Raw genomic sequence first — 13,991 nt, 5'->3', positions numbered from 1 at the left:
TTATCAAAAGTTTAGCAATTTGTTTATCATTAACTTAATATCTTAAAATATCTTGGTGCAAAATATCTTAGTGCAAAGTTCTTGGTCTTGGAAATTTCTAGGTTTTCTACAGAAGTTCCATTTCTCTGGGAAATTAAAACTTGTAGTGTTCTGATATTATAATTTCATCAATCAAGATTTGGAGTTTAATTAACTATTGTTTTACTTATACCTTTAATTTACTTATGTTTACTTAGTTTTACTTTTCATTCTCTTTCTTTGAATCTATGTTGACTTGAGAATTTGAAAAAACTTAAATCATTGAATAGTAAATCGTTGACTGAAGATATAGGGTTGTTGCAGGGCCGGCGCCAGAGTATTTGGCACCCTAGGCGAATCTGACACGCTGCGCCCTTACTCCCTCCCCAATTTACTTTCAAATAGGAATGCTTAAGTTATGTTATTACATTTTATATATACATTCGGAAGAATACATACATCCTTATTCATAAAGAAGTGTATATTCATGTAACTTTATAATATATTAATAAATAACTTCAAAACTTCGCTTTTCGCGCCTTTGTTTTTGCAATTGTAGAAACGAGTTTCGTCAGGGTAATGTTTCTAGTAATATTATGTTCACTTGACAGAGTAGCTAATCCAGCAAGTCTTTCTTGCTGCATAGACGTTCTCAAAAATGTTTTTATCAGCTTGAGTTTTGAGAAGCTTCGCTCACCGCTAGCCAGGAAAACTGGAAGTGTCAAGAGGATTCTTAAAGCTATAACAGTGTTGGGGACACAATCTGTTAGATTATTTTTTAATATAAAATTTAGTAAATCTAGTGGCAATGTACACCTTGCAACTCGTCTTGAAATTGATTTCAGTTCACTACATAGATCAACTGCATCGATATCTTTGGAGTCTCCATGTTGCAAAGCTTTCTCAAGATTCAAGCAATGTTCCATAACTTCTTTGCTAGCTACACTCTGTAAACTGTGAACATCATAGAGAAAACCAAACAACGAACTTATTGTTTGTATAAGAGTAAATCTTTCTTCAATCGATTGTATTGCAGTGTCAAGAATAGCGAATTAAAAGTTTATTTTGAATTTTTCTTTTTTTATCTTGAATAGGTTTGTCATCTCCTTCATACGTAAATTTATTCTTTCTTCTGATACGAGTTGATTCGGGTTCAAAAAGTGCAGGTATCTCTAAACTGACTGCAATTTCAACTACATCAACTAGTATTTTCTTAAACTCCATTTCATTTCTGCGATTTACAAGAAACTTCTTAATTTTTTTAAGACTTTTTTTAAGTTTATAGCTCCATGCATATCTAATTCTTTTGCCTGAAGTTGCATACTAGTCATATTGATCTCAAACAATACGTCGTACCACACAACCAGAAAAACAACAAACTTAAAACTAGAAATAGCGTTTGCAATAAACCGTGCATCAACCCGTGTTGAATTACCAGATGCTCCTGTTAAATTTGTGTCGTTCGCAATCTCTGCCAGAGCATCGTAGATATCACCAAGTCGATAACGGAGAGATTTTAAAGCATCAATTCGGCTTTCCCACCTTGTTTCATTCAGTTTTTTAACAGTGAGATTAGAAACATATTGTGATAAAACTTCCCAGCGACGATTTGATGCAGAAAAGAATACATATACACTTTGCACTGGATCAAAGAAGGCTGTTGCTTCTAAGCAACATTTAACTGCATCATTAACAGCCAAATTCAATGTATGTGCACAGCAAGGAATAAACAATACTCGGGATTGATCTAAAAATTTTCGTTGGACACTCTTATTTTCCCCCCTCATATTTCTGCCATTATCATATTCTTGACGGCGTAAGTTTTCAATAGATAAAGACATCTTGCCTAACTGCGTAATGATAGTTTCAGCCATAACAGCACCAGTTGTCTCCTTTAGAGGCACAAAATCCAAGAAATGTTCCTTTATAGATGTTGTTGCTGCAATGCCATTTTCTGGATTTGAAATCACATCCAAAAAGCGAATGATCATAGTCATTTGTTCAACATGACCCGCATCAGGTGTGCAATCTATAATTATTGAAAAGTACTTAGCATTACGAGCAGATGTTAGAACTTTTTGTTTGATTGCATCGGATAAAAGATGAATCAATTCATTTTGTATGTCCTTGCCTAGGTAATGTACATGTGTTTCATTGTCTTTACCTTTCGAAGATGCTCATCCATAAGTGGGTCAAACAAAGCTAAAAATTCTACAAATTTCAAAAAGTTTTCGTTATCCGGAATAAAAAATTCCGAGAATTTTTTTCTTTTGCCATCGTGGATTGAAATAACAAAGGAAACTGCTAAAAATAATAAAAATGATCACCTCGTGTATTTTTAATATCTTTAAGATAAAATATTATTTTAACTTCTTTATAAAAGTTTTAAAGATACATTTTAAAACTTTTAAAGCTCCATAAATATAAATAATAACACTTTATTAGTATAAAAACACAATATAAATCAGTTAATTTGTTACAATACTACTTCGTAATGGCTATCATAGAATATTTAATTAAAATTAGTTTCTCACTATTTCTGAATAAACACGCCAGCAAAAACAATTTTCTCAATAAAGTTAAACGTGCTAAAATTTTCTATAAATAAGTAATAAAAACTTTGCATTGTTTCAATTGCTACAAAGTTTCATTCTGCATAAAAAGTATAAAAAGAAAAAGAAAATCGCGTCAAATGAAACAAAAGTATCAAAGTTGATTCTTTTGTTTTATTTGACGCGATTTAAAAGAGTACTTTTTCAAATCTCCGAAAATTTAATTTAAAGAGATTTGAAAAAGATTTTAGCAACGTTTTTAATATATTTATTTTTTATGTAGCTAGTTTAGGTGCCGCCCTAGAAAACTTGCCGCCCTAGGCGGCCGCCTAGTTCGCCTAGCGGTTAAACCGGCCCTATATATATACATATATATATATATATATATATATATATATATATATATATATATATATATATATATATATATATATATATATATATATATATACACACACACGCACACGTATATATAAACATATAACATATACGTATACACTTATACGTACATACATACACACATCCATACACACACATATATAGTTGTACATACATACATGTACACACACACATATGTATATATATATATATATATATATATATATATATATATATATATATATATATATATATATATATATATATATATATATATATATATATATATATATATATATATATATATATATATATATATATATATATATATATATATAATACATACAATACATGTGATACATACAATACATACAGTAGGCCTTGGTGAGTATATACAAGTGTACATACAGTATGTTTAACTGTATATACTTTGTTCCAGATAACACATTAGGCAAATATTTTGTTTAATTAAGTTTATACTATGACAACAGTATAATACGTAGGGGAGACCGGGGCTAGTTGGCCGCAAGGGTAAGTTGACGAATTGCGTTTATCTTTAGAGCCTTTCATCAGAAAGTGACAAAAATTACTCAGAAACTTCCTTATTGATCATTTCATCATTCACTGTAGTAGTGTCAGGATTCGCGCATGCGCATGGGAGATATTGAGATTTATGCGTTTTTTGGACAAAAACGTAACTTTTAGAACATCGCTTCCTTATTACTTTACAAAGAAAATATTTAATCGCATGAAAAAAAAATTGTTGTAAAAGTTCTAGTCACAGTTGGTTTACTATATCCAGCCAGACTTTTTTTTCAAAGCTGCCGTTTTTCAGGATCTATAGACTGTTTATTTAAAAAAAGCTTTCGGGGCTAGTTGACAAATTTTTTACGGGGTAAGTTGGCTCATAGCATTTACTATGGAAAAAAATATTTATTCTTATAAAATTAATTTTTTTTTTTTTAATTTTTAACAATATTGAAAATATTTATTCTTACAAAAAAATTAAAAAAAAAATTTTTTTAGTTTTTTTTCCACAGATAAAAGGTGGGTTACTGTTTGGCTTTTATACGGACTAATATTTGGTACCAGCTAAAAGTAATATTAAATTTTGAGATAAAATTGTTGCAAAAATTAATTTAAAAAAAATTTCTATTAATTTTGCACTTAATAGTGCATTAATAATCATTTTTATAGTTTGTGCCAACTTACCCCGTGGTGGGGTAAGTTGGCGCAAATTTTTTTATTTTTGAGGGTCCGGAAACGCCCCAACAATTTTTTTTTGTAAATGAATGCAAATTTTATAAGATATCCTAATCCATACTCTTTAAGACTACACTTTAATATTTTAAAAAAAATGTACTGTTAGGGCTACAGAGCTCATAGAGTAAAAGCCGAGCCAACTAGCCCCGGCCTCCCCTACTTACATAAATGATATATGTAAAAACGCATTGTACTAATTAATTATACAAAATATTTGCCTGATACATAAATACAATAACAATAATAAAATATAAATAAATGCAATAACAATAATTATGATTTTTTAAGTTCGAAAGCATTAACATTGGAGGATAAAATAAAATATGCAAAGAAGAATATCGGTATTGCATCTATATTGTTGTTTAAATATATAAATTTACATCATAAATATATACACTAGTGGCCATTGAATTAAAGCCACTTGATGATTTTGCTGTAAAATGAAATATGTATAAAAAAGTAAGAACAACGTCATGCCGTTCGGTTTGTTTATATATGACGTCATTATTATTTATGTTATGCATATTATGCATATACACGTGTTTGGCTTAGTATTCAATTAAATTTCATGATTTCTTGCTGAAAAACTATAATGTTGTTATTGCTTATTTTAGTGTGATAATGGGGAAAAAGCCAGATATTAATGATTTTGTCAAGGGGCAAATTGTATTATTGAATGCTGAGCGTTATTCTCAGCGTGATATTGCAAAGAAACTGAAGATTTATAGAGGTGCCGTTGAGAATGTTTTAAGATCTGGAGGTGTTTCACGACGTTCCAACTGCAAGGGAGTACGAAAAACAAATCATCGTGATGATCGTTATTTGAAGAGCATTGTTGTGTCTAGTCCGCATACTTCTTTTGCACGCGTTTCAAGCCTAGCTAGTGACAGGGGTATTCAAGTGAGTGCTAGGACTGTTAGGAGACGTCTGTCAAATGACTTTGGTCTTGTAGCTCGCAGACCAGCTAAGAAACCTCTAACCACGAAACAACAACTCCTCCAGCGATTGAAGTTTTGCCGTGCGATGAAAGACAAGTCAAGGGAGTGGTGGGAGAGAGTCATGTTCACAGATGAAAGTACCTTTCAGCAGCTACGTGGCCCTGGTTACAATTATGTCAGACGTCCTGCCTCTCAGCGATTCAATCCCAAATACACCATCAAAATTGTCGAACATCCACCAAACGTCATGATCTGGGGTGGCATCACAGCAAGTGGTCAGTGTGGACTGCACATCTTCGATAAAGGGGAAAAGGTCAATGCCAAAAAGTACTTGGAGGTTCTTGAAAGTAAGCTTCAAATCCACATGAACATCTCAGGAGCAACAATTATGCAACAAGACTCAGCCCCTTGTCACACCGCAAAGGTTGTCCAAAAGTGGTTTTCAGACAACAACATTGAACTTCTTTCCAATTGGCCATCAAATTCACCTGATCTAAATGTGATTGAAAATTGTTGGCAAATTATGAAAAGGAAAGTTGCTGCACATTGTCCTACATCAGATTAAATACCTGAAAGAGGTTTTGAAGCGTGTGTGGACGACAGAAATAACACTGAAATACTATAGAACACTTGTTCATAGCATGCCTGATCGCATTAATGCTGTGCTTAAAAATAAAGGATATCCTGTGAATTACTGACTTTTATTCATCGTTTGAGCTAGAACTTTATTCAGTGTATTGTAAGGTTAAAATTGCATTTGATAATATGCCTGCTAGACCTTGTTGCTAGAGTAAACTGTGTATTTTCCAAAAATTTGCTGCTGGCTTTATTTCAATGGCCACTAGTGTACAAGGTATTCATTATAAAATGACATAATATATACTCTACTATATTATAATATATATTCAAAAGTATATATGTGTATACAGTATTTACACATACATGTTTAACATAAAAGTATAAACTAGGGTTTTAAAAGCAAGTGTTAGTAGAGCTATACTTTGACATTAAAAAAAAAATTGAATCCAATATGCAGAAAAAAGAAACAAATTAAGAACATATTAATCTGAAATTTTAAAAAAAAATTTAAGTTTCAACGCTCAGAATTTTTTTTTAATGAATTGTTTACATATATAATCTCCTGAGAAAGATTAATCACTAGAAAGACTAACAAGACTATTATCACAAAGTACCGTTTGCATATTTTGAAACCCTATACAGGCTCAGAATAGCCAGAAAAATGAGCAATCTGATTCGCTGATTTTGAAAGAGAGGCAAGTGCGATTTTGTTGAAAAATATAATGAAAATCAAAACAAACAGATTTTTGAAATAAATTTCAAAGTAATGATATACTAAGTTTATCAATAAAAGTCATGTGTTACTATCAACACAGGAAATTCATTTTATTTTAGTACTCTTCAGAGTATTTAAAATGTTAAAATCAAAAATCTATTTGTACAAGAGAATTTTCACTCGTAAAAATTTCAATTAAGTTTATCTTGGTGATGAAGATTTTATCTATTGTTTAATTTTAAGAAACGAAAAAAAAAAAACGTGTTGAAGTAAATTTGAAAAAATCTACAAATGTGTTTCTCTTAAAATATGCTCTTGGCCTTTAAGCATTCTCAAATACATAGTTTATATAAGTATGTTGTACGAGACTAATAGTGAAGCACTTTTGCATACAAAGTTTATATGCAGTTTTATGTGACTACTGGTGAAGAACTTTATTTATAAACTGATTTACATGTTTATTATAAAGAGTTGAAAATTAGAGTTTTTTAAAAAAGAAAATTTGCACTAATTGCAAAACTAGCTTACATGTTCAATGTTATTATATGAGCTCTGAGGAGATTTTGTTTTCATGCTTTGTTTCAACCATAGTTTGGAGGAGGCTGATATATTTTTTTATTACGTAACTTTAATAAAACATCGTGTTAAACCATTCAAAACTTTTTTTAAATTTAACAAAATTTAGACAGACTAAATTAAGTTATAATATATTTGAAAATTTAACAAAAGAAGTGATATTTATGTTTGTCTACAGAACAGTAATTTTTGTACAGTTACATATAAACACTGACATTAAAAGCAAGAAAAAGTATTGAAGTCAAATAAGTTAACCAAATAAAAGTGGATTATGGCATAAATAAAAGTGGATTATGGCAAATGATTGTGGCATTTTTTGTATTGCAGTAATTGAAAAAAAAAATGATTTAAAAAACTAAACTAAGTGGTTAAAATCAATCGTTTTAATGAAAAAAGAGTATTAAAAAAAAGAAAAGAAAATTATCAAAAAAAGAACAAAATAAGTTGTCATGCTATGAATATTTTTGCTATTATAAAATGTGTTTTGTATGTATAAACTCTTGAAATATTTCACTTGAATTTGCATGTGTGCAATTTTGCAAGATTTCTAAATGTGTTTCTTATCAAATATAATGTCTGTGTTCTATAAAGCATGCTCGATACAAAGTTTATATCCAATTGCACCAGACTACTGGTAAAGTACTTAAAATATGCAAAGTATAAATTTTAAGCTGAGGTAGAGGTTGTTCTAAGCTCGTTACTGCATCTTTATACCAACTTGTTAATTATAAACAGTTTAACATTTAAAATTTTGGAAAAAGATAATTTTTACAGATGTTTTGCCAAACTAGCTTACATGCTTTATATAAATCTACGAACCCTGAAGAAGTTACTGTTCAACCTAAATTTTAAGAAGGCTGATAAAGCGTACATCAATATTTTTCTTTATATATTATATAGGATGAAAATTGGATATTAATCTAATGTAAATAATTTGAATAATAAATTGGATAATAATCTATTGGAAAATTTAACAAAAAAAGTGATGTTTGTTTTTACACTGAACATTAAAACTTTACTGAGTATTAAATTCAAAAAATTTAACCAAATAAAGGTGAATTATGGCAATTTTTGTAATAAAAATAACTTCATCAAAATTAGCTTTTACATTTGAAGAAGCAAGTTTTCAAAAAAATTGTTAATATTACATCAAAATAAAACATAACGCATCTCTGTTTTTATATTAATATACAAGAGATATTTAGTGAAATTTGAAAAAAGAACACTTGTTTTTATTGGTTATATTAAAAATTATATAATAAAACTATAAATAAAATTGGTAAATATGGAGTACATTTTATTTAAGATTTTTTTTCTAATTTTTTTAGAGCAGACATATTTTCTTTTTCTTCTAGAGTATATAATGTAAAATAAATTATTAGCATTATAAATATGTAAAATTTATCAAAGTTTGCTGCTTTATTTAATATTATTTACCATCAGTTACTATTAAAGGATACACATTTTATATTAATTATAGAATACAATAATGAGTATTTTGTTCAGGTTAAAGGCTATATATCAACAAAAATGTATTGAGTTTTGAAATTGAAATAAACAACAACATGAAATTGCATGTTTGCAATCTTTCTTGTTTCTACCTTTTTACACTTAGTTTTTCATAAAGGTGTGGTAAGTTGAGAGTTATTGCTTTTCAGTAATCAGTTTCCTATATCAAAACACACTTGTGGACATCAGGTTATAGATTTTTTCTAATAGCTTACAATGCTTTGTGACCAAAGGATATCTAAATTTGCTCTTGCTTACAATTGCTTTTAATTTAAGAGTGTTGCAAATCATCTGGGCCAGCTATAACAACCAATAAGCAATATTCTCAAATTTTTTTAGTGTTGTATATAATTTATATATAGGAGTAATAAGTGTAAAGTTCTAAAAAGAATTTAGGCTATTGTTTCAAAATACTTTTCTTGCTAAATAATTGGATAAATGGGAACTTAATTTGAAAAAAAGTATACTAAGTTAATTATAGTCTATTGATATTAGTAAATAAATTTTAAAACTGTTTTAAAAAATCTATTGTATGAGAATCACAGCATAGTCAAGTTTCACCATCTGGTTTATAGTTTGTTACAATGGTTGTCTTTTTTATATCTTAGAATTAGAAAAACAATTAGAAAAACAAAATTATTTTTTGAAATCTTTATTTTTAGAAAAAAATTCTGAAAATTACGGATGTTTTGAGTTGTGAGGGTTTGTATAAGTATTTTTATTATATTGCACAAAATTGGATAGAAAAATCATAATTTTTTTTTGCTATTATTATTTGGTTTTTTATGAAATTACTCAAATTCACTTTTATTATTCAATATGTTTTTTGACATTTGTTTTGATTAAAACATACGCGTAAAATGCCTCTCTTTCAAAATCAGCGAATCAGATTGCGCATATCTCTGCCTATTCTGAGTTTGTATAGGGTTTCAAAATATGCGTACCGTTTACATTGTCACCGTCAGTTCATATCACAAAAAAGAAGATAAAATACAATATAATTCAGATGTCACAAATGCCAAATAAATTAGATATGAATAAGCAATAGTATAAATTTTTTTTGTTTTATCAAAAAATAAATAAAGTTAAAATAAAAATATTAGTAATAATGACTTTTTTCCAGTTTAACAATTTGACAAACTTTTTAAAAGGATATTAAAAAAATCGTTTTTTTTTTCTTTTAAGATAAATTTAGATTCTCTTTTAAATTGTTCTGAAAAGTATAGAAGATAAACCCTGTTTTGTTTTAAGTATGAATGGCAAAACTTGGCATATTTTAAGTTTATAAAAATTAAAGGCATTAAGTTTCCTTAAAAGAGATTCACCATTACCTGTTGTGTTGACGCCAAATAAAAATCCTGCATGCATTTCTTTGTTTACTCACGGTCGTTTAAAAGCGGCAAGTTATTATACTCAAGCGCATTTAAACTTTCAAAAGTTTTTTAAGATTTTAATGATGGCTACGGTCTTTAGTTACGAAAATATTTATTTAATAACAATCATATATTTATAATTTTAGGTATTAATAAATATCTAAAACTTATTCTTTTAATAAAATTATTATTATGATTAATCAGTTTATTGATAATAAAATAAAATAATAAGAAGGAAAACGTCTAAGTATATTAAAATACGTTTTTTATGCAATCATTATGTATTTGTCTTACGTCTCATTTGTTTACTTTTTTGAAAATCATTAAAAAAATTTCTGAGCGTTGAAACTTAAATTTTTTTTTTTTAATTTCAGATTAATATGTTCTTAATTTGTTTCTTTTTTCTGCTTGCTGGATTCAATTTTTTTTAATGTCAAAGTGTAGCTCTACTAAATTAGAAAAAATAGAAGGCCAGTTTTCTCGAAAAGTGTTTTTAAAGAAGCAGCTTTGAAAGTTTAAAAAGATGGTTAACAAATGTTGCGTTGTAAATTGTCGTTCAAATTATCATAATTATGGTGAAGTATCTACAGTAGTATTTTCGTTTCCAAAAAATGAAGAGTTAAAAAGATTGTACACCTACTAATTCTTCCGTTATGTGCATCAAACACTTTGAAAAAAAAATATTTTCAGAAAGGTAACACGAATCAACGTTTTAGATTAATAAAAAAACTAAAGCCTATTCCAACTATTTTTGATTGCACAAATTTGACTTAAGAAGGTTCATCGCAACTTATAAAATCTTCTAATTCGTTAAGAAAATCACCAACTAAAAGAATATTTCAGCCAGATCAAAATGAACAGTTTTTATTGAATGATTTGATTAGTAGCTTTGACGATATTACTGAAAGTCTTGCTTCAGATGGTTTTTCATTCTTGAAGTATCATGATCATGTAATTTTTTTATAAATTGAGTCATAGTACTTTATCTATTCCAGAAGTTACAGAGTGCATTCGTGTAAACAATGAGATGCATGTTAAATTATTTTACAAAGGTTCACCTCTGCCATTACCTCAGTGGTTTCGTCAAGGAAGAGATTGTTGTTTATCTTGTAAAAGTATGCTTCATAATTTTCCTACCTACATTAAATCACTAGCCGAACAATTTTCATCTGTATTGACTGAATTACAGTAAATTAAATATATGAAAAAATCTATTTATTCAGCCAATATTATAAAATATTCACTGATATTACGATATACTTCTATGCAGTCATACCAACTTTTGTGCGAAGAATTACCTTTACCATCACTACTTAAAAAAATAACTAGTGGAAATATTGATGCTCTAAGTTGTGCAAAACGTTTAGAATTAGAAGGTAAGATATCTCAAGACATTTGCTTGATTTTTGATGAAATGTACTTGCAAAAATGTGAGGAGTATTTTGCTGGAGAGATGATTGGTAGTGATGAGTCTGGAGAAATGTATAAGGGAATAGTTTGTTTTATGATAGTTGGCCTGAAACAAAACATTCCATATGTGATTATAACGTCTCCTGACAAAAAAATCAATACTGAATGGTTGAAAGAAGAAATTTTTGAATGTCTTCGTATTTTAACTGAATGTGAATTTAATGTTAGAGTTATTGTGTGTGACAACCATTCCTCTAATGTTTCTTGTTTTAAAAAAATTCTTTGTGCATCGAATCAACAAGCCAAAGATTTGTTTTTTATTTACAATCTAACAAAAATTTACCTTTGTTTTGATGTTGTACATCTTATTAAAAACATCAGAAATAATTTTTTAAATTGCAAAAGATTTTTATTTTCAGATTTTAACTTTAATGGATTTAAAGATCCTATAATTGTATGTGGGGGAGAAATTAAATGGAGCACCTTCCATAATATTTATGAAAAAGACCTCGCTCTTGATGCTGGCTTGCGTAAAGCACCAAAAATAACAATGAAAGTATTACATCCTGGCAATTTTAAACAAAATGTTTCTTTAGCACTTGCAATTTTTGATGAAACTACATCTGCAGCGATTCACTCATATTTTCCTGATCTTAAAAGTAGTGCAGGTTTTCTTACATTATTTAACAAGTGGTGGGTTTTATCAAATTCTAAATGTCAATATTCAACATGTAATATTTTAGGTAATGCAGTCGTTTCTGGTGATAAAAAACCTGAATTTCTTAGGGCAATGGCACATTGGATTGAAGCTTGGCAATCACAAAAGATACCAAACTGTGAGAAGTTTACTTTAAGTGTTCAGACGGCTGCAGCACTAATAAGAACACTTAATAGTCATGCCTTATTGATCGAGGACTTACTTAATGATGGATATCACTTTGTTTTAACTGCGAGATTTCAAAGTGACCCATTAGAAAGGAAATTTGGACAATATAGACAAATGAGCGGTGGAAGATTTTTGGTGGGTTTAAAAGATGTCACTATTTCTGAAAAAATATTAAAAATTAAAAGTATAGTTAAAGAAAGTAATAACTTTGATGATAGTTTGAAAATACTTCTTGAGTCAGAAAATAATTTAACAGATTTGAAAAACTTTCTTCTTGATATTGATAAAGCTGAGTGTACTCCAGAAATCATGACACTTGCATTAGAAAGTAGGGAAGTAGGTGCTCATATTGCTGGATATATAGTATATATATAGTATATATATTGCTGGATATATAGTAAAGAAACTTAAAAAACGTTTTGGTACATGTTGTAAAGAATTTTTATGTTGTGTCAATATTGATGAAAGCAATCCTGATCATACTTATTTAACAACTATTTCTAGGGGTGGTCTCACTATTCCTTCACCATCACTTTTGGATTGTTTGCACATCCTTTGCTATGATTGACTACTCTTATAACAAAATAAAGAAATTTAATTTTCATGCACGACAAGCTTTAGAATATTTTTTAAACCACTTTTATGACTCTTTTCAGACATTTTCTTGTCCCATGTATGAGAAAATTGGGATAAAACTTGCTGGAAGAATTGTTATCAACATTTTTCTTAATAATAAAAGAATTATATCTACCAGCGAAGTAGCTGTTGATCATGTAAAATCTTTTAAAAAGAAAAAATTTGAGAATGTTTAATAAATTATTTATAATATAAATATTTTATTTTTTAATGAAAAAAGAAAAATATTTTAATATTTTTTATAACTGTTCTTGTTTCTTACATTGTTTTTACTAATTCTAAATTTTAAAATAAAGACTCTTTTTATTTATTTATTTCTTAAGAAATGTTCGTTTAATATCTAAAATTATGAATATATACAACTTTAGTGGACTTTTTAAATTTAGAAAGTAAAATAATTTTGAAAATGTTCAAAACGTATTAAGTTTTTGAAACATTACGATTTTAAAAACTGGCCTTCTATTTTTTTCTTCAAAATGCAAAATATCCGGCCGTATAAATAAAGTCGGCCATGTATACACATATATACTTTTAAATATATACAATAATATAGTAGAGTATATAGTATGTCATATTATAACGAATACTTTGTATAAATTTATGATGTAAATTTATACATTTAAACAACAAAATAGATGCAATTTTGATATTTTTCTTTGCATATTTTATTTTATCCTCCAATGTTAATGTTTTCGAGCTTAAAAAATCATAATTATTGTTATTGTATTTATTTATGTTTTATTATTGTTATTGTATTTATGTATCAGGCAAATATTTTGTATAATTAATTAGTACAACGCGTTTTTACATATATCATTTATGTAAGTACGTATTATACTGTTGTCATAGTATAAACTTAATTAAACAAAATATTTGCCTAAGTGTTATCTGGAACAAAGTATATACAGTTAAACATACTGTATGTACAACTGTATATACCCACCAAGGCCTACTGTATGTATTGTATGTATCATATGTATTGTATGTATTATATACATATATATATATATTTATATATGTGTGTGTGTGTGCATGTATGTATGTACAAATATATATGTGTGTGTATGTATGTACGTATAAGTGTATACGTATATGTTATATGTTTATATATACGTGTGCGTGTGTGTATATATATATATATATATATATATATATATA

The 13,991-nt window shown here is 28.1% G+C and overlaps 1 protein-coding gene across 1 annotated transcript; it reads right to left on the bottom strand.

The window, feature by feature from the left end:
- Positions 1–1,256: 1,256 nt before the first annotated feature.
- Positions 1,257–2,015, bottom strand: LOC136074638 (uncharacterized). Its single transcript, XM_065786975.1, has one exon. It carries the CDS (start codon positions 2,013–2,015, stop codon positions 1,257–1,259), a length of 759 nt encoding a protein of 252 aa, XP_065643047.1.
- Between the last annotated feature and the right edge of the window lie 11,976 nt (positions 2,016–13,991).

This window comes from Hydra vulgaris, chromosome 01 (assembly GCF_038396675.1).
Source record: "Hydra vulgaris chromosome 01, alternate assembly HydraT2T_AEP".
Lineage (NCBI taxonomy): Eukaryota > Metazoa > Cnidaria > Hydrozoa > Anthoathecata > Hydridae > Hydra > Hydra vulgaris.
The sequence above is the reverse complement of the archived record's forward strand: the minus strand, read 5'-3'. Positions and strand labels throughout refer to the sequence as shown.

Bases quoted from the DNA above. Each gene is read 5' to 3' on its own strand.
- LOC136074638 (XM_065786975.1), bottom strand. From the start codon at position 2,015: ATGACTATGATCATTCGCTTTTTGGATGTGATTTCAAATCCAGAAAAT.